At 35.6% G+C, this 17,645-nt stretch overlaps 1 protein-coding gene across 2 annotated transcripts in view; it reads left to right on the forward strand.

The window, feature by feature from the left end:
• The first annotated feature begins 255 nt into the window (after window positions 1–255).
• EFTUD1 (elongation factor Tu GTP binding domain containing 1) overlaps window positions 256–17,645 on the forward strand; it is an 82,813-nt gene continuing 65,423 nt past the window's right edge. The window contains exons 1-11 of one of the 2 annotated variants that reach the window (XM_009580827.1): window positions 256–479; window positions 1,180–1,247; window positions 1,444–1,528; window positions 2,954–3,087; window positions 3,708–3,845; window positions 4,728–4,942; window positions 9,898–10,021; window positions 10,917–10,993; window positions 11,131–11,267; window positions 12,089–12,211; window positions 14,837–14,936. In XM_009580827.1, the coding sequence (XP_009579122.1) occupies window positions 389–479; window positions 1,180–1,247; window positions 1,444–1,528; window positions 2,954–3,087; window positions 3,708–3,845; window positions 4,728–4,942; window positions 9,898–10,021; window positions 10,917–10,993; window positions 11,131–11,267; window positions 12,089–12,211; window positions 14,837–14,936 (1,292 nt within the window). In that variant the 5' untranslated portion in view covers window positions 256–388. The remainder of the gene's footprint in view (window positions 480–1,179; window positions 1,248–1,443; window positions 1,529–2,953; window positions 3,088–3,707; window positions 3,846–4,727; window positions 4,943–9,897; window positions 10,022–10,916; window positions 10,994–11,130; window positions 11,268–12,088; window positions 12,212–14,836; window positions 14,937–17,645) is intronic. The other variant, XM_009580828.1, reaches the window with a different exon arrangement.

Raw genomic sequence — 17,645 nt, forward strand, 5'->3', positions numbered from 1 at the left:
CGAAGCGGGGGACGGACGGGGCAGGGGCAGTCCCCGCGTTTGCGCGACCTGAGTGTAAAGCGTGAGGTTGTGCCTCTGCGGGACATCTTCGGGTGCGGAGAGCCGAGGCCGCTCGGTGTTCAGACGTAGCGAAAAACTGACCAGAACCCCCAACACCCGGATTTTTGTTCAACGTAGTAACGTGCCCCGTGGTTTCTAAGTTTCTGGTGTCTGAGGTGTGGTACCAATGGTGTCTGGGGAACGTGACACGCTCCACGTGTCGGAGGAGGTTTCCCGCATCAGTAGCTCTGATCACAGTTTAAGTAATTAGGAAAAAAAAAAAAAAAAGCTGTTTTTTAAGTTGCCTCCTAGATAAAATACTTTCCTCCGTTCACAGAATTAGCTAACCATGGTCCTCACAAGTGTGGGAAAGATGGTCGGCCTCCAGAAGAAGACTTCTGGAATCAGGAACATCTGTATATTAGCCCATGTGGATCATGGTAAGACACGTGCTTGAACTGGTAGAAACCTTGTGAGGAAAACTCGTGTGTGTGTTAGTTTGAATGAGGGTGAGATATTTTGGTCACTGTTTTAAAGCAGTAGGTTGTCACAGATTTAGCTTTAAACTGTCTTAATCCTGGTTCTGAGAAGTAAATTTGTTTTATGCACATTTCTTTTGTCCTGATGCAGTTTATCTTTTAGAACTTAAGAGAGCATTACACTATAATAATTTGGAATGGTTGAAACTGAACGTTTTCTACTTTTGTGATGCTGAATGTTGGCATGAATTAAATATATGCATGTGTGAGGTAGGCTGTTGTGTTTCTATGTTTACTTAATGGAAGAAGTTTGTTATTATGTAGGTGGAAATAAATGCTCATTTTAGAACACAAATCTTTTGTCTAATTGCATGATATATTGAGGTTCTGATGTACTGTTTGTTGCTTCATCTGCTTTTCTGGTCATGACAGGTAACGTTGCATCCACTCTTCAAAAATAAATTTGTGTGTACCTAACAGGTGAAGTTGAATAAACGGAATTTTTTTTTTTTTAAAGTTAGTTTGTCGTTTTGTGGCATTTTAAAGCCTTTATTAACGTTGATCTCTCAGAACCCTAGATGTCATCAACATTTATAATATTGTTGCATCTTCTTCCATTGTCTGTATTAATTTAAACTAAGTAATTTATTTTTCTTTTCAGGCAAAACTACTCTAGCTGATTGTCTAATATCTAGCAATGGAATAATCTCTAGCCGCTTGGCAGGAAAGGTAGAGTTATACTGTCATTTTTAACAAAATTCTGGTGTGTACATGCTGGGATTGTAAATCAGTGATGACTAAGGAAATTCCATTCCTAGTCCTGTTAACTGTCATTTTCTCGCAGTCATACTCTTTGACAGTTGATAAGTAATTTGTGAAGTTAATTCTACAGATTTATCACCTTTTCTTTTGTTTTTGTACTCAGCTGAGATATCTAGACAGCAGAGAAGATGAACAGATCCGAGGAATAACAATGAAATCTAGTGCAATTTCTTTGCACTTTGTGAAAGGTAAGTTGTTGATGCTGGCAAGTATAAACTTTAATATATATTTTTGTTAATTTTCTCTGTCTCTTCATTGTGGGTGTTGAGATTTTTTGTATGCAACTTTTGCTTTCGTGTTTTTCAGTGTTAGGCCATGATTCTGCAAAGGCTTATGCATGTATTCAACTATTAACCAAGATAATCAAGTTCTATCTCAGGGTTAGCAAAACCATCGTCAATTGTATCACTGAGTGGAGGCAATTAGAATAGTTGCCTTTATCTTTTTATTTTAGATCTAAATCTTTATATTTTAATCTTAAGTCTTGAAATAATGTCACTGAAAGGCAAGATCTTCTTTCAAAAACCAACAAATTTTTAAATGATTTTGCACAGTCTTATCTTTACTATACTTCTATGTCAAGGCCTGTTATACTCTGCTATAAATTGTTCAGAGGGTTTTTTATAGTGTAGTTACAGTCTCATCTTTGTTATGACTCCATGTTCCTGACCAGTCTTATCCTCAGCTAGGTGAATGAAAAACATGACATAAGTTACTAACAGGCTTGTGCAGAAGAAAGAATAACTAACAGAAAAATTGCATGAACAGAAAAGCCACTGTTAGTCTTTCTATTTCAGCTACAGCTGTTTATAAAAAATAGTTGAAATCAATGATCTTCCAGCTAAGTATTGGACACTATGGCTGTTTTATTGTTGACTCTGAAATGACCTTACTGTTAATGGTTAGAACCTTTTATGTCTGTTGTTTTTCTTTTGTATTGAAATTTAGACTCTAATACAATTTCTTAAACAGGAAAGTTGTTTGGTCTTATTTTGATTGTGGCTGATGATAAATGCAGTGAGTTCATTGAAAGTTGACAGGAGTCTCCGCTAAGCAGAATTTTTTTGGGAAGTAGTATAGAAAATACTGAAAACTTTTCCTGTATTGATATATTGAAGATATTTTAGTCATATGGAGTCAAAAGTGTGTTTTAAAAAAATCACAAGGTTGAAATGAGGCATTTTATCAAGAATGTAGGGTTTATTTTTATGACAGTCTGTCATGACATATCTTTAAAATTCAGACTGTAATGCAATTGATTTGTGTTTTAGCTAGTGATCTCTTTGTAATGCTACTACAAGCTTGTTCAGGTTTACGTGTTTTTTTTTTTTGTTTAGTTGGCTGCTATGTTTTTGTTTTTAATTTTCCAAAGGTAGTTGGGCATTTTACGATGAAGATTGGCATTAAGAGTGAAATTAAAACCAATTAGGCACAAGCTGCTAGATGTTATGCTGCTGACAGTTTTCCTGTCCTATTGGAGTTTTTTTTAAGTGTAATGGTTACTGCAGATTTGGTCCTTAGAAATTAATAATAGCTTAAGAAGTATAAGTGGATGGCTGAAAGAAATATTTTTGAAAACTGTTCTGAAATATTAATTTATTGTTTGATCCTAGGTGATCAGGAGTATCTGATTAATTTAATAGACTCCCCAGGGCATGTGGATTTTTCTTCAGAAGTATCTACTGCTGTCCGACTCTGTGATGGTTGCATCATAGTGGTGGATGCTGTTGAAGGAGTCTGTCCACAGGTGAAATAAAGTATATTAAATAGACAAAGAGGGTAGAGAAGACAGAGTAAGCAAAGTGTTAAATGTATTATATAGAAATAAAAGATGAGCTGGTTTAAGAAGTTTTGTAAAACTTTTGTTAAATGACAATGTACTTGAGGTATGAAAGAGGGTAGTTCGTTTCATAGTTGTGCTGAAAAACCGAGCAACGCTGGTGAGTGGGTGTAATGATGTAGGGTTGAAACAGCAAGTATGCAATTTTTCAGGCAATTCTTTGTATAGAGAAGAAATAAATGTGTTAAGGGAAAAAATATCTTTACATGTGCTTTTAGGGTATTGAAGGTGAAAGAATATGCAAAATAATATTGAGATTGCTTTTTTTCATGGCTTACTTTTATAAAGAGGGGTTTTTTTTTTGTTGTTGTGGGTGTTCTTGCCAGGAAATTCTGCCATTCTGCAGAATTCTGTAATAACTAATACTATGTACTATGGGAGTCAAATTTCTGGTTTGAATGTCAACCTGTCCTTTATTATATGTTTAATTAAATTTTAGAATTATATTGTCATTTACTTTAACATTCCATCTCTTTTGTGGTATCGAGCTTTCTGTAATGGATTTTTAACTATTTCCTTCTTAATAGACTCAAGCAGTTCTACGGCAAGCATGGCTAGAAAATATACGTCCAGTATTGGTGATTAATAAAATCGATCGTTTGATTGTGGAGCTCAAGCTCACCCCTCAGGAAGCATACTTGCACCTTAAGAATATCTTAGAACAGGTATTCATGCTATATTTTCATGTTCACACAGCAGATTTTGTTGAGGTTTTTTTCTTCCCCCTTTTCTCCATTCTTGAACTGAGAATTGACTGTAACTTTCACTGCCTTATAGCTGGAATAAATTTAGAGCAGCAGAACCAGTTTTTTCTTACTTTGCGGGATTAAGCACTATAACATCTAGTCTAATTTTTAACATTGAGATACATTTTATTTCTGGTTGGTTTTGAGGTTCATTCAGAATGGCTGTGATAGAGAAGAGTGTTTTAAATGACAGGTCATCAGGAAGAGTCTTCATTTTTAGAAATAATATGCTGAATGTTTTGTTCTTCCTGTTAAATTGCTTAAACTTCTATGGAGGTAGACAAATAATATCTTTAGGCTGCTCCTGATATTGATGGATTTATGCAGGGATACAGTTAATTCTTTTTTTAAGTTGTAAGTTAAGTTGCCTTCAAACTTTTTTTTCCCCCAGAGCTTACTTTTAAGCACTTATCTACCTGGTTTCCCTTTGCCCTCCTTTGTTGTTTGTTTGTTGACAGTAACAAGTTCCTATTTCACCATGCCTTGTTCTGAGAAACAAAGTGTGTTACACATGATACTCCATATCTGATTTAATCCTGATGTGGCTGACTTTGACTTGGAAAGTACATGATGTTTAAGTTGAAATGTTAGTCTCGTCAAACTCCTGTTGTCTTTAAATGGGCAGGATTAGATACATGAGGTCTGTGTTTTAAATTGCAAAATGAATCACAGGCATGTTATCTTGTTAAAAATAAAAAAATCTCTTTTTCATGTTTTGGAGAGTGGTGGAATTGCATTTTAATTGCAAGGGTTGTGAAAGAGTGAACGAATCTTAGGATGTTTTTACATATCCTTCTGTAGATCAATGCAGTCACTGGAGCACTCTTTACCTCTAAAGTCTTAGAAGAAAGAGCTGAGAAAGAAACAGAAAGTGAAAGTATTTCAGACGCTGCACCAGGAGATCAAATTTATGACTGGAGTGCTGGATTGGAAGATACTGATGATTCACATCTTTATTTTTCGCCCGACCATGGAAATGTGGTGTTTGCCAGTGCAATTGATGGCTGGGGTTTTGGGTAAGCCTGTGATTTAGTTACTGTGTGTTTTTTTTTTTTTAACTGATTAATGCTGTTAGTCTTAAAGTATTTTCAGTTGCTTCATATTTCTAAAGATGTTTTTTATATTCTTCTGTGATATGCAACCATATATAATCAGTTCTAATATATTATTAACACTGGACAGCTGAAAATACTATCGGCTTTGTCATCTGTGTGACAGGGACCCCTGTTTTACTTACACAGCAGCTGCTGAGCCCACTGTAGTGTCCAGCCTAGCCTGGTAAACTTAGTATTTTATTAATTGATGACATTTGATAGGCTGTAATAGACTAGGCCAAGAACTGCGGCAGTTTCAGGAGCTGTTTCGCAAGTAGATTGGACCTTCCAGCTACAGGGACAGTGACATTCATAACAAGCATAAGGCAGGCAACTGGCATCGGGGCAATAGTTTCAGCTGTCCAGTTCGGTGCAGTACAATTCTGAGTCACAGCATTACTGTGATCTGTTTTTTCTGCACCAGACTTTGACTTGTCCTTGAAATTATGCATTTGTTCTCAAGTGTTTATGCTCATCAGTCTTAATTTAGCTTTTTTCTGGTCTTCATTCTTATCTCTTGTTACCGAATACCTTTATATTTCTATCGTAGCAGTTGCTAAAGAGCATTGCAGAGATGATTAAGTAAATGTAAGAATTTGGGGATAGAACAATTTTAGAAAATTTTCTCGATTACTGTATTTGAGTTTGTGATCAGTTCTGTTTTTCAATCCTGTTCTTAGTAGTTTGTTTCAAAGGGCAGCAGGCTGGTGTGAAGATTTGTCTTGGTTTAAGCCCAGTCAGCAACTAAGTACCACGCAGCCGCTTGCTCACCCTTCTCCCCACCCCCGTGGGATGGGGGAGAGAATTCGGGAAGAAAAAAAGTAAAACCCATGGGTTGAGATAAAGACAGTTTAATAGGACAGCAAAGGAAGAGAAAATAATAATAATAATAATGATAAAATAATATACAAAGCAAGTGATACATGATGCAATTGCTCACCACTCGCTGACTGACGCCCAGCCCATCCCTGAGCAGTGATCGCTGCCCCCCAGCCAACTCCCCCCAGTTTATATACTGAGCATGACATCATATGGTCTGGAATATCCCTTTGGCCAGTTGGGTCACCTGTCCTGGCTGTGCTCCCTCCCAGCTTCTTGTGCACCTGGCAGAGCATGGGAAGCTGAAAAGTCCTTGACTTAGTGTAAGTACTACTTAGCAGCAACTAAAATGTCAGTGTGTTATCAACATTTTCTCATACTATATCCAAAACACAGCTCTATATCAGCTACTAGGAAGAAAATTAACTCTATCCCAGCTGAAACCAGGACAAGATTACACATATTCTGATTGCTTGCCACAAGGTGGAGTCATTGTCTTCATCATGAAAATATAATTAAAAAGATACACTCAGTAATACAGTGCATGTCTTTAATACTGCAAAACCTAAAAAAAATCAGCTCCAGGATTTTTAAGTAAAAGAAGAGCTCTTAAGTAAGGTTCCAGGCATAGTTTGTAGTCTAACGCAAATATTTCTTATCACTGCAGAGGAAAGGGAAAATAAAATGGGTTATTTTAGTTTAATTATCTGCCATGAATAATATTAGTTTATAAAAAGAAAAATCGGAATGTAAGTGGTGTAAAGGAAGTTGAAAACAAATCTTCAAATTGTGACATGTTGGAATATTCTTTAGACTGAAAGATCTTTTCATAGAAGATGTGAGAGGAGACCTTTTCATTTCTGAGGGTTTTTTTCTGATATCTTTAGTGATCCACACATTAACACACATCTTATCTGAAGTCCTCCATTCCCATATGGTGCCCACAGTGACTCTTCTGTTTTATGGTGTGCAGGGAAACAGTATTTTGATTTCTGTAGGCTTTAGCTTTCCTGACTTGCAACTTTTCATTGAAATTCCATGGAAAAAATGGATTATGGTAGTAAACTGTTGTTATACACAGTATTTGGGATGTAACTGTTACAAACTTGTTCAAGTTTGGAGTCAGAATATGAACATTTTCTTTAGCAGATGTTGAAATTATTTAGAGCTATCCGCTATTTTTGTCCTGTATGGAAAAAGATTGGGCAATTTGCAGCTTACTTCTGTTTTGGATACTGACAAAGCCTATGGAAGGGAATAAATGAAAACAAAAAGCTAAGTTTTTGTTCTGGGAAGTTCAAAGATGGCCTACTTTTAGTATTCGTATTCTAAGTGGATTCTATGCTGTCAGGGAATGCTAAACATTAAGAAATATGTTTCTTAAAGAGAATGATATAGTGGAGTACTTTTTTACAATAAGCAGAATTATAAGCTCAAAAGCAATTTAGAAGCTATTTCTTTATCTCAAGCTACTTGATATTTGCAAGTAAATCATCAACTATTATAGGTTACACAACTACATTCTGATATAAGCCTGTGGTCATAAACATGCTATGATCACCTTTGTAAATGAGAAAGCAAGCATGTTATTCTTAAATGGTAGGTGAATATAATGGTTTTTTTTGTAAAAGTGAGAATTCAGATAGTTATCTTCCTTTCGTGATTTCTTTTCCTCTGATAACTTCTCTGCAGATAGAATTAAATTTCACAAATGTGGCAGAAAATTGATTTGTTTCTCCAGCTCAGAATTTTAGCAAAAAATACTTCAGTTTGAACTGTTTGACACAGTAGTTTACTGATGTACTTCCAGGTTATGTATCTCTTTTGTAATAACATTGGTGTATATACAGAGAGGTGGAGAAGAATATTTCTCTAAAACAGTCCTTAGGGCTTGAAAGTCTCTAATTTGCTGTTTGCAGAGAGAATACCTTGTGTTAATTTTCTTTTTTAAATTATTTTTTCCCCAAAGCTTTTAGCACTTGGTATATGTTAGTAACTGATATTTCTGCAGGGTGGAATGTGTGATAGATGATTAATGGTATATGCTAGGATAATGTGAAGTGGAATGGTAACTGGTGAGGCTTTAGTTGTTTCTTTGTATTTGCTATGTACCTGCCACGTGAAATGTTTGTCAAGTGGCCTGAACCTTACTTTCAGAGTTTCTATAAGGCTGAAATCTAAATATTCGTTGTAATTTAGCTTCAAATGGGGGGAAGAAATGGTCCACATATGACCTGTCCTTATTTTTGTGATTGGTATATTGGTATACTAGAGAGGATTGGTAGGCTTTCTGTTTATTTTTTGACGATACTATACTGATACAAGATGAATTTAAAAAACTTACAATGCTTTTTATTGAATATGAGACTAAAAACCACTTTTGCTGAGATTCCCCAAATTTTAATCCCCTTCTGCTTTATATATTGAAGCTTTTTAAAGATTATATTAATTGAACTATCCATGTACAAGATTGTATCTCAGCCAAAAACATTTATGTATCTGACTTAGGCAAGGGGTGTTAGTGTTCTGCTGCTGGGTCTGGATCAGACTGTTTATACATTGAACAGTAGACTAATTTGTGTTAACATATTCCCTATCCCACAAAATGTGTGTACAGCTCGGACAAATAATAGGACTCCTATCTGCTAGGTTTCTTATTTGTACCTGTCCTAATTCTCCATTTTTCCTTTGCATCTTGAAAATGTTTTAATGTATTCGTTGAAGCTGAACGAAGATTGTTGGCTTTCTGGTACTACTTTGTTTCTTATGATGAACTGGCGGGCCCTGGTTCTGATAAATCATGTAATGGGAGGGAAAAAAGAACATTTTCCTTAATTAGTTTCAAGAGGTAATTCAGGACTGTCAGCAGTACGATCTGGTGAAATACGGATCAGTGGAGCATTTTCTTAATCAGGGCAAGCCTTGATTGCTGTTACATGGTTGTGGGTTCTGTTCCTAAAGGTATTATGACTTGTCATGGCAGAAAAGAATTAAGCCATTAGGCAGTGCCAGCCTCATCCAGTGCAATTAGTACGTATGCTTTTCTCATAATCCTCAAGCGTTGAAAGAATGCCATAAATACATATGCAGGAGCTGCTGGCACAAGAATCCTGAAGGTTCTCCCCCTCTTTAGAGTTTGGGGTAGTTTCTGAGAAAAAAATCTCCTTTTCGGTCTTAGTTCAGAACTCATAGCTTATGTCTTGCTGACATGGGCAGGTCTTTTTTTTGGTGTGTAGAAACTTGAGAACTCTTGATTTCAAAGAACAGGTTATCCAATATCATTGTTCTGTAAATAGGATTGTTCTGATTGTAAATGTGTATTTTTTTATCTGTGTGCACAAGGAGAAATATGTGGGAATTTTTTCTATTACTGCTCATTGAACATTTTCAGCAAGGAAAACAGAATGTTCAGGACACTGTCTTTAGCCAGCCTGCTTCTATTAACTCATGGGGACCACTGAGCAACACAATTGGCTTTATAACACAACTTTGGCATTACAGTTTTTATATTATTTTCTAGGTTTTACTAATTATTAAAGCAATGATTCAAACAACAAGAAGTGCCCTAAGTAATTAATTTAAAAAATAATTACCACCATCTGATGCCTCAAGTGTGGCTCAAAAGAATACTTCATTTTTAACTTACACAGTTCTGGTCACAAACCATAGTTAAATGTATTGTGGGACATCTTTCATAGAATAAATTTGAGAGTCATCACATAAATATTTAGAACTTTTGTATTATGCTTTTGAGTTTTTACTGGGGGGGTAGTATGCAAATATTTATTTCAAATAAACAAGTTCAGCCTTGAAGCTGACTTGAGACAAATCAAAAACATACAAATACTGGTGACATTTTTGAGCTGTTATGACTAAATATTTTTGCAGGTGTAAATGTTAAACAATGTGAGCTAAAGTGAAGGCAATTGGAAAAATGGGAGTAAACCAAGGATTTGAGATTTGTGTGTGATTTTCATGTAAGCTGTCCGTTGCTTAGGCTGATAAACACATGTAAACAGCATTATACGTTTATCAAGATGCATTTTGTTTCCTTTCAGCATTGAGCATTTTGCCAAACTGTACAGCCAAAAGATTGGAATCAAGCCTGCAGTACTTCTGAAGACTTTATGGGGAGATTATTATCTAAATACAAAAGCAAAGAAGATAATGAAAGGTGACCAGGTAGGGAGGTTATCAGAAATATTACCTGGTTTTTATTTTGTTTTGTTTTTTTTTTTTATTCTATTCCTGATCGTGTATTCTGAAAATTGACTTCAGTACCTTTACTTCAGTGGAAGTATAAAGTCTCTAGGATAGCCTTGCATCAGCCTTTGGAGAAGAGAACATTCCAAAATTGACCATTCAAAAGCTACAGGGAGGAAATCTCATCTAACAGTGCTCACAGTTGCCTTAAATGTCTCTGTTCACAATATAAGGGACATTCCAGCTTCACGGATTCAGCATAGAGCAAAACACACAAGATCAATGCAAGACTAACAGTGTAGAAACCAGAGTATTGAGTGGGTCTCTGTCTTATTTGAAGAGTCCTTCAACAGCTAAGGATTTAGGATATTCACATTTAGCTTAGGATTTAGAGTTTAGAAAATCTTCTTTGCCTTAGTGAGATCCCATTGATTGCTATGCCGAAACCCTGGCCTGAAAACTGCACTTCTCTTGCATTAAGCATTTCCAGCACTAAAAGTTAAGTGGGAAGAAGGGAGTTTCCTTATTTTCATTTAATGATGATTTTTTTGTGTTTTCCTAGGTGAGGATTAATAGTTATAAAAAGGGTGATAACCAAGCTCACGGTAGACATGTTCTGTATTTATCAGGCTCTTTTTCTGAAATTGAAACCCTTGTCCTTCACTTTTAAATTTCATGTTTATTTTGTGCCTTATACCATTCTTATAAGACAGACTGTTGAAGTAGTGATCTTGTGTAGAAACAGGTAACTGTCTTGATTTTGAATAAAGGTTTTACGTGCTCCTTATGGAAACGGTCAGTTGAAAGTGCAGTCTTAAGCGTATTGTAAAAGTTAGGAATTACTGGTAATTAGCTGTTGTTTATGTTCTACCAGTCAAAAGGAAAGAAACCTTTGTTCGTGCAGTTGGTGCTGGACAACATATGGAGTCTGTATGAAGCTGTTATGAAAAGGTGAGATCAGTAAAGTTTTCATGGAATCTCTTTCCATGTGCTATGGTGATTTTTGAAATACTCAAACAAGAAATGTTGTAGATGCTTGTTATGCGTTGCTACTGTGGTTTTTTATCTATTTATTATTTTCCTTACAGAGACAAAGAAAAAATTGAAAAGATAGTCACCTCTCTGGGATTGAAAATTGGTGCACGGGAGTCACGGCATGCAGACCCTAAAGTTCATCTTAATGCCATTTGTAGCCAGTGGCTACCAATATCTGATGCAGTCCTCTGTATCCTTAAGGAAAATACAACTTTTTGTTCTGTTGGCAGTTCTCAGACTTCAAAGAGTGTTCACATGTTTCAGTGTGTGATTTGGTATGATATTTTTTCACGTCTGTGCCTATGCTAGCTGGACCTATTTTCTCACTTGTAATATTAAGTTATATATGTACAATTAGTCTTACATTTCTGCCAACTTTGTGCTTTTGCACGCATCCTTTTTTTAGGAAAATAAGTTATGAAACTGGAGGTAGTTTAACAATACACTTTCATTATGTAGTTTTATATAGAAATTTTAGTGTTTTTCCTGAAGGATAAGCCAATCTCCTTTTTATAATAGTGTCTTAGCTCCTCTGTCCATGAGTTTCTGTAAATATTTGGTGTTATGTTTTAGGCATATGCATTCTTAACCCACGATCAGCCTTTGCTGTTTGTCTGCTGTGTTGACAGCCTTCTCATCATTTATAATACAATATAATGCACATTATATTATAGTAGGTATGCACAAATTATTGATGTATAAATCCTAATTAGTTCTAAAATCTTGCCCCAGTTGTGCTGTTCTTAGATTCCCAGTTGCACATAGGGTCACCCACCCCTACTTAACTATCCATTCTGCCCTTGGATAAATCCCAGAAGTTGTTGCTGACTCGAGAGGGAGCTGTATGCACTGTGACAGACAGAGCTGGATTTTAGCTCTCTGTGGTTGCTGGCAGTTAGTGCATGAGGTTGATTTAAAGAAACAAACATTGAAAGCATTTGTCTTCCTTTTATTTGCATTCAGTAGGGAATTATAAATATATAAATATATATCCTTAGCCATGTGTTTTAGCCATGGTGTGTAATAAACTTCCCAGTCCTCTTGACATCACTGCAGAGAGAGTGGAAAAGCTGATGTGTGTTGGAGCTAGAACATTTGATTCTTTGCCACCAGAAACTCAGGAACTGAAAAGTGGTGAGTAGGTGTTCTCCCATTAACATGAAGGTTGGTTGTATCTTGGTGGTTTTGTTTGTCTTTGGATCATAAGATGTGTAGTAACCACTACTTAGATTTATAATTATTTTACTTGTAGTAACTTTGTTGATGTTTGTCAGTGACATGTCATAGTATTATGTCTTATTTTTATGGCCATACATTTTTCTTCACTCCCATATATTCATGGTTTTTAGACTACTCAAGCTGCAGGTGATGTAAAGTCTAAGACTCTCAAACTGGGGATTTTGGAAGAATATGAGGTTAATTTTTTTTTTTAGTTCTGAACAGTAGAAGTTGTCATGTAGTTGAGAATTGAATATTTTTCCAACTTCTGTATTAAAATAATTAATTTTTAGCCAGTAGGGGTTTGAATTTGGATTTCGTTTTTACAAGTATATTGATTAACTAGGCCCAGCTTTTGGTAATTTAAAATAAAAAACATTTTTTGTTGAATTTATTGCTAAGTAGTTTGTGTACTGAAAAGAAGCTATAAGACGTACCTTAGCTGTTACTACAGACATTATCATTAAGAATTTCTTCAACATGTCCATGGCTTAAGGTATAACTTGGTTCTTAGTTATTTCATAATATTCCAGAATCATAAAAGATTAGCAAATAAAAACAAGAGCCAAAAAAATTCCAGGGCAACAAATATATTTTGTTACCCGGAGTGTTAAATGAAGATATGAAATCCTGATGTTTTGAAGTTAGTTTAAGTTTTGCCATCAACTTCATTGAGATCACGATTTCATGTCCAGTTCTGGCAGAATTTCAAGTTTTAACTAAGAGTTCCTCCTCAAGAAGGGTTTAGTAGTATATTCAGATGCTGTTGTGTTGAACATTGGGATGTCTACATGCAAAAGTAAGCAAGAGGAAGTTTGATAATCACCAAGTCCTGTGCTATAAAATTGTAATAGGGGCTGGAAAGGCTACGTTCAATGATTTAACTTTGCTATAGGCAGTAAAAGAACTGTATTTAGGCAGTAATGAAAATAAACTTGGTGTACTGGATGCGGGAGAGCTCGTAGATGCTCATACTCCTTTTACTATCTTTGAATTATTTATAAACATAAACTCTGTGTTCCTGTATGTCCTTCATAAAAATTGTGGTGCCTTGGAAAGGAGAACTTCTATTGAGTTCTCTTCCTGAAAGACAGATGAGAACTGCTGAAGCTGAATTAAGTATTTAGCAGAATTGAAAATCAAAGCTGAAACTGATGATAAGGATGTAATGCTCAGTGGTGAGCAAAGCTCGTATTTCTACACGTATATGTGGTAATCTCCTCTGTGGGGTAGGAAGTTCTATATAAAATGAAGTGATGTTTTTCCCCAGATTTGGTAGTCTGAAAAAGAATATTCCCAAATGATCTTTTCAGATAGGTTTGTAGGGGACAAATGGGCCTTTTGTGTATGATTTATGTGAATGTATGACATTCTTTCTAACTGAACAGAATGTAACAGAATACCATTTTGTTGTAAAGTACTAAAGTTCTCTGATATTTCAAGAGGTAGTTCAGTAAAAGTTAAAAGATACCATGCTTAAGCTAGTAGCAGTTAAAAACGTTTCTTAACTTTGTATGTGTAGTGAAAGGTGTTTATAGAACAATGTTTTGAAGAGAGCTTCAAGAAATCTGAAGGGATGAGATATCAAATGTCAATTTAAGATGAGATGTGAATGTCAAATTGACAGGCTGTTAGGAATTGTTTCCTGGGGGTGAGGTGACTGATATTTTCATCCTTTACTGAACACTTATAAACATTGAATTCTCCAAACAGTATTCAATAAGTTAATTAGAAGAAATTTGCCTCTGTAAACTCAGATCTTACTGCTCTTGGCTATGAAAAAATAGTGTACTTCACATTTAGTGAATATCTTGCTAATATTTAGTAGTAGTCTTGTACTTTGTTTGCCTAAGCACTTTGCAATATAGTCTTTTCATACATCAGATAAAAGGGAGAAGCGTAGGAGATGATGATTTATTTTCTATGTTGTTAGAAGTTTTGAATGGTATTGTGTCTGTTTTGGATTTGATAATGTGTTCCAAGTTATATGAAAAGAATAGTTTATGGGAATTTCCAAAGTATTGAATGAGTTTTGTGTGGATCTTTCATCCTCTGAGGAATATCTATTCTTGTGGTTAAGTTGTTACGATTTCGTGAAGACATGAGTGTCTGGACAATTGAGGGACTTCCTCCTTTAGTTTGAAAGGAGGGAGAATATTTTGAGGTACTGAATAAATATAGCTTGGTCTTAATGCTAAGCTGCTGTCTGTTTTTCATTCTAACCTAAACCAGGCTATGAACTCAACTTTAAACATCAAAACAATACGTTTAGTTGGAGTACATGTAGTTTGTTATGAAGAGTTCTATTTTTACAATTTTGCTCATTTCAAGTCTGTTTCACAATAAAATAAAGGTTTGGGCAGTGTTATCAAATGATAAGGCTAGAGTAATTTTCTACTTTTCCTGTTACTTTGTCTTTAGCGTGTTATCCATTGAAATCGGAAATAAACAGTAATTTCTATGAAATTCGTGGAAAGCCATGATTTTGTCCACACTGTTAGGAAAAAAATGTGCAAATAATTTCCTTTTATGTTTCTTCAGCTTTTATGAAATGCAGTAGTGAAGGAACAGCCCCGGTTATTGTCTTTGTTTCCAAAATGTTTGCTGTTGATGCAAAGGCATTACCACACAATAAACCAAGGTAAGAAAATGTAACATTTAACTTTCTGATCTACATTAGATACTTTTAGGAAAAAAAAGTTATGTTGCAAGCGTGGATAAATTGTTTTAGACCTGAGAAAATAATTCACGAATTCTTGAGATGCAGTAAAATCTTTTCAGCAAGTGGAGATTTCTGAATGAGTTCAAGAGATGATTTGTTTAATCATATTAGTTTTAGAAGATCTAGCAAATTTGTTGAGGAGTAAAAACCACATTTGTTAGGGAATAGTACTTTTGTCCAAATATATCATCCTAATTCATACATTTTATGCTGTTTCAAGATGTTTGGTTGAAAATATGATTGAGTGGTAATGCTTTCTTAGTTTTTCAATAAGGTTGTGTTGGCATGATCATAACAGCTTGCGTTTGTACCAAGAAACACTTCCCATCAAATCTGGCATAATAGCTAAGTAATCGTCCAGTCCATTGCAAGTGCAAAATAAAATGGGTTAATTAAAGTAGTCTAAACCTTGACGAATTTCTTGCAGTGAAGTGAAAGGCATTAATGCACTTCAAAAGTTATTTCTTCTGGGAGGTTTGGAAGATTTTTTGTTGCAGCTTTTTATTGTTTAATGACCATCTTATTTTTCTTTGAGGGGTAGGTCCTTCTTGATTTCATTTCCCTGGCATCCTTAAGTGGACTGCTTTTAGCTGAAACTATCTGCTTTTTTACAGAAGAAATATATTTTTCTGATGAGTTTATAAGGATGAGGTTCATCTTAACTTTTCATCCCTCTAAGCCTCTGGAGCATTTTTCAGTAGTCAACTTTTGTATTAACTGTCCATTTTATGTTTTTCTGGGATTGTCACTGTACAGTGAAGTAATACAGAAAATATTAATCTTTCTACTAAATTAGACTGATTGTGACTGTTAAATCTTTGTGCAAAAAATGGTATTGTTGCTGTAGTAATATTTGAATGCTTTACTACTATCTTAGGTTTTTCACATGCTTCCTAGATTTATCTCAGTTTTTTCTTACCATGCTTATCTTCCACCAAAAATCTTTCTTGCACTAAGTTTGAATTCAGGGAAAAGATGTACTGCACTTATGGATTGAACAGACACTAGATGGTGCAGTTTTGCTTTGAGTTCTGTCCTTAAATGTATCTGAAACAAGAGTTCTTGCTCAGGTACTGGTGTAGCGCTGCAGTGCCATTAAAAAAAAACTTTACTGGATATATACTCTAGTTACCAGAGAAGACTACACTGAGGCCATCGCTTTCTGGCTGTTCTATCACTGATAATGACCTGTTCTTTTATTTGTTGGGAGGATCGAGATTCTTTGACATGATGAGGATGTAACGTAGAGGCAAAGGTGGCTTTTACATACACCAGACACAGAAAGTCTTGGACATATTTTCAAGATTTTACTAAAAAATTTTAAAAAAAGAAAAGCTAGCTACTGCAAGTCCTGTGGGGTTTTTTTTTTTTCATTCTATGTCATTTGCTTATGAGCACTCTGCCTCACGGATAAACTCTCCTTCCATGTCTCCTCAGATATTCATCTTACATTTTTCTTGGTGGTTTTTTTTCTGTTCTCCTTAGTCATCCTCCTTCAGGAAGGGAGCTGTTTTACGTGTGTGGTTATATGCCACGTGTTAAACTTCTATTCTTTGAAAAGAGAGAAAAAGTTCCCCAAATGGACAAAAGAATATTTTGATGAAATTTGCCATGTATGGCGGTTCATAATATGTGTATGACCAGCTCCATTTTTTTTATTTTTTGGGAAATGATGCATTCAGTAAAGAAGCTTATGCATTCTGACTTGTTGGTTGTATTTTCTCCTTAGATAAAAAAAGTGCCAATTTTATTGGTTTTCATTACACACATACGATTGCATTTTTGCACTCTGATTCATATTGTGTAACAAATCTGTAATTCCGATCATCAGCCTGGTTTGAAAAACCTCAAGATGTTTACTGAGTTGAGCGGAGGATTGCAGTTGTCTGATAGTCCAAGTAATGCAGAGCTGGTCCAAAAATCCAAACAAATTTTACATAAATTAGGCTTTCTGAGATAGTATTGCGGGAGAGTGAGGACTGTCCTGGAATTCTTTATGGGAGACTTGAGGCGTATTAGTGATGACTGTAGACAGTATGTCCTTTCTTCCTGTTTATTCAGTAGATTGAAAATTGTAGTGTCTTGCTCTGTAGATTGTGTGAAAATTATTTCTTGCTGGCCTTAATATTAAATTATTCAGTTAGTTACTAATTAGCTAGTATTAAAATGAAATCACATGACTGTTTTTTTTTGAGATAACCAGTCATTATCAGCACCATGTAATTTTGCTGATGTCGTGGTTTAACCCCAGCTGGCAAGTAAGCACCACACAGCGGCTCGCTCACTCCCCCCTGGTAGGATGGGGGAGAGAATCGGCAGAGTAAAAGTGAGAAAAGTCATGGGTTGAGATAAAGACAGTTTAATAAGTAAAGCAAAAGGCGTGCACGCAAGCAAAGTAAAACAAGGAATTCATTCACTACTTCCCATCGGCAGGCAGTTGTTCAGCCATCTCCATCACGCGTAACAGTTACTTGGGGAGACAACGCCATCACTCCGAACGTCCCCCCCTTCCTCCTTCTTCCCCCAGCTTTATATGCTGAGCATGATGTCATACAGTATGGAATATCCCTTTGGTCAGTTGGGGTCAGCTGTCCCAGCCGTGTCCCCTCCCAACTTCTTGTGCACCCC

Source organism: Fulmarus glacialis, unplaced genomic scaffold, assembly GCF_000690835.1.
Source record: "Fulmarus glacialis isolate BGI_N327 unplaced genomic scaffold, ASM69083v1 scaffold25706, whole genome shotgun sequence".
Classification (NCBI taxonomy): domain Eukaryota; kingdom Metazoa; phylum Chordata; class Aves; order Procellariiformes; family Procellariidae; genus Fulmarus; species Fulmarus glacialis.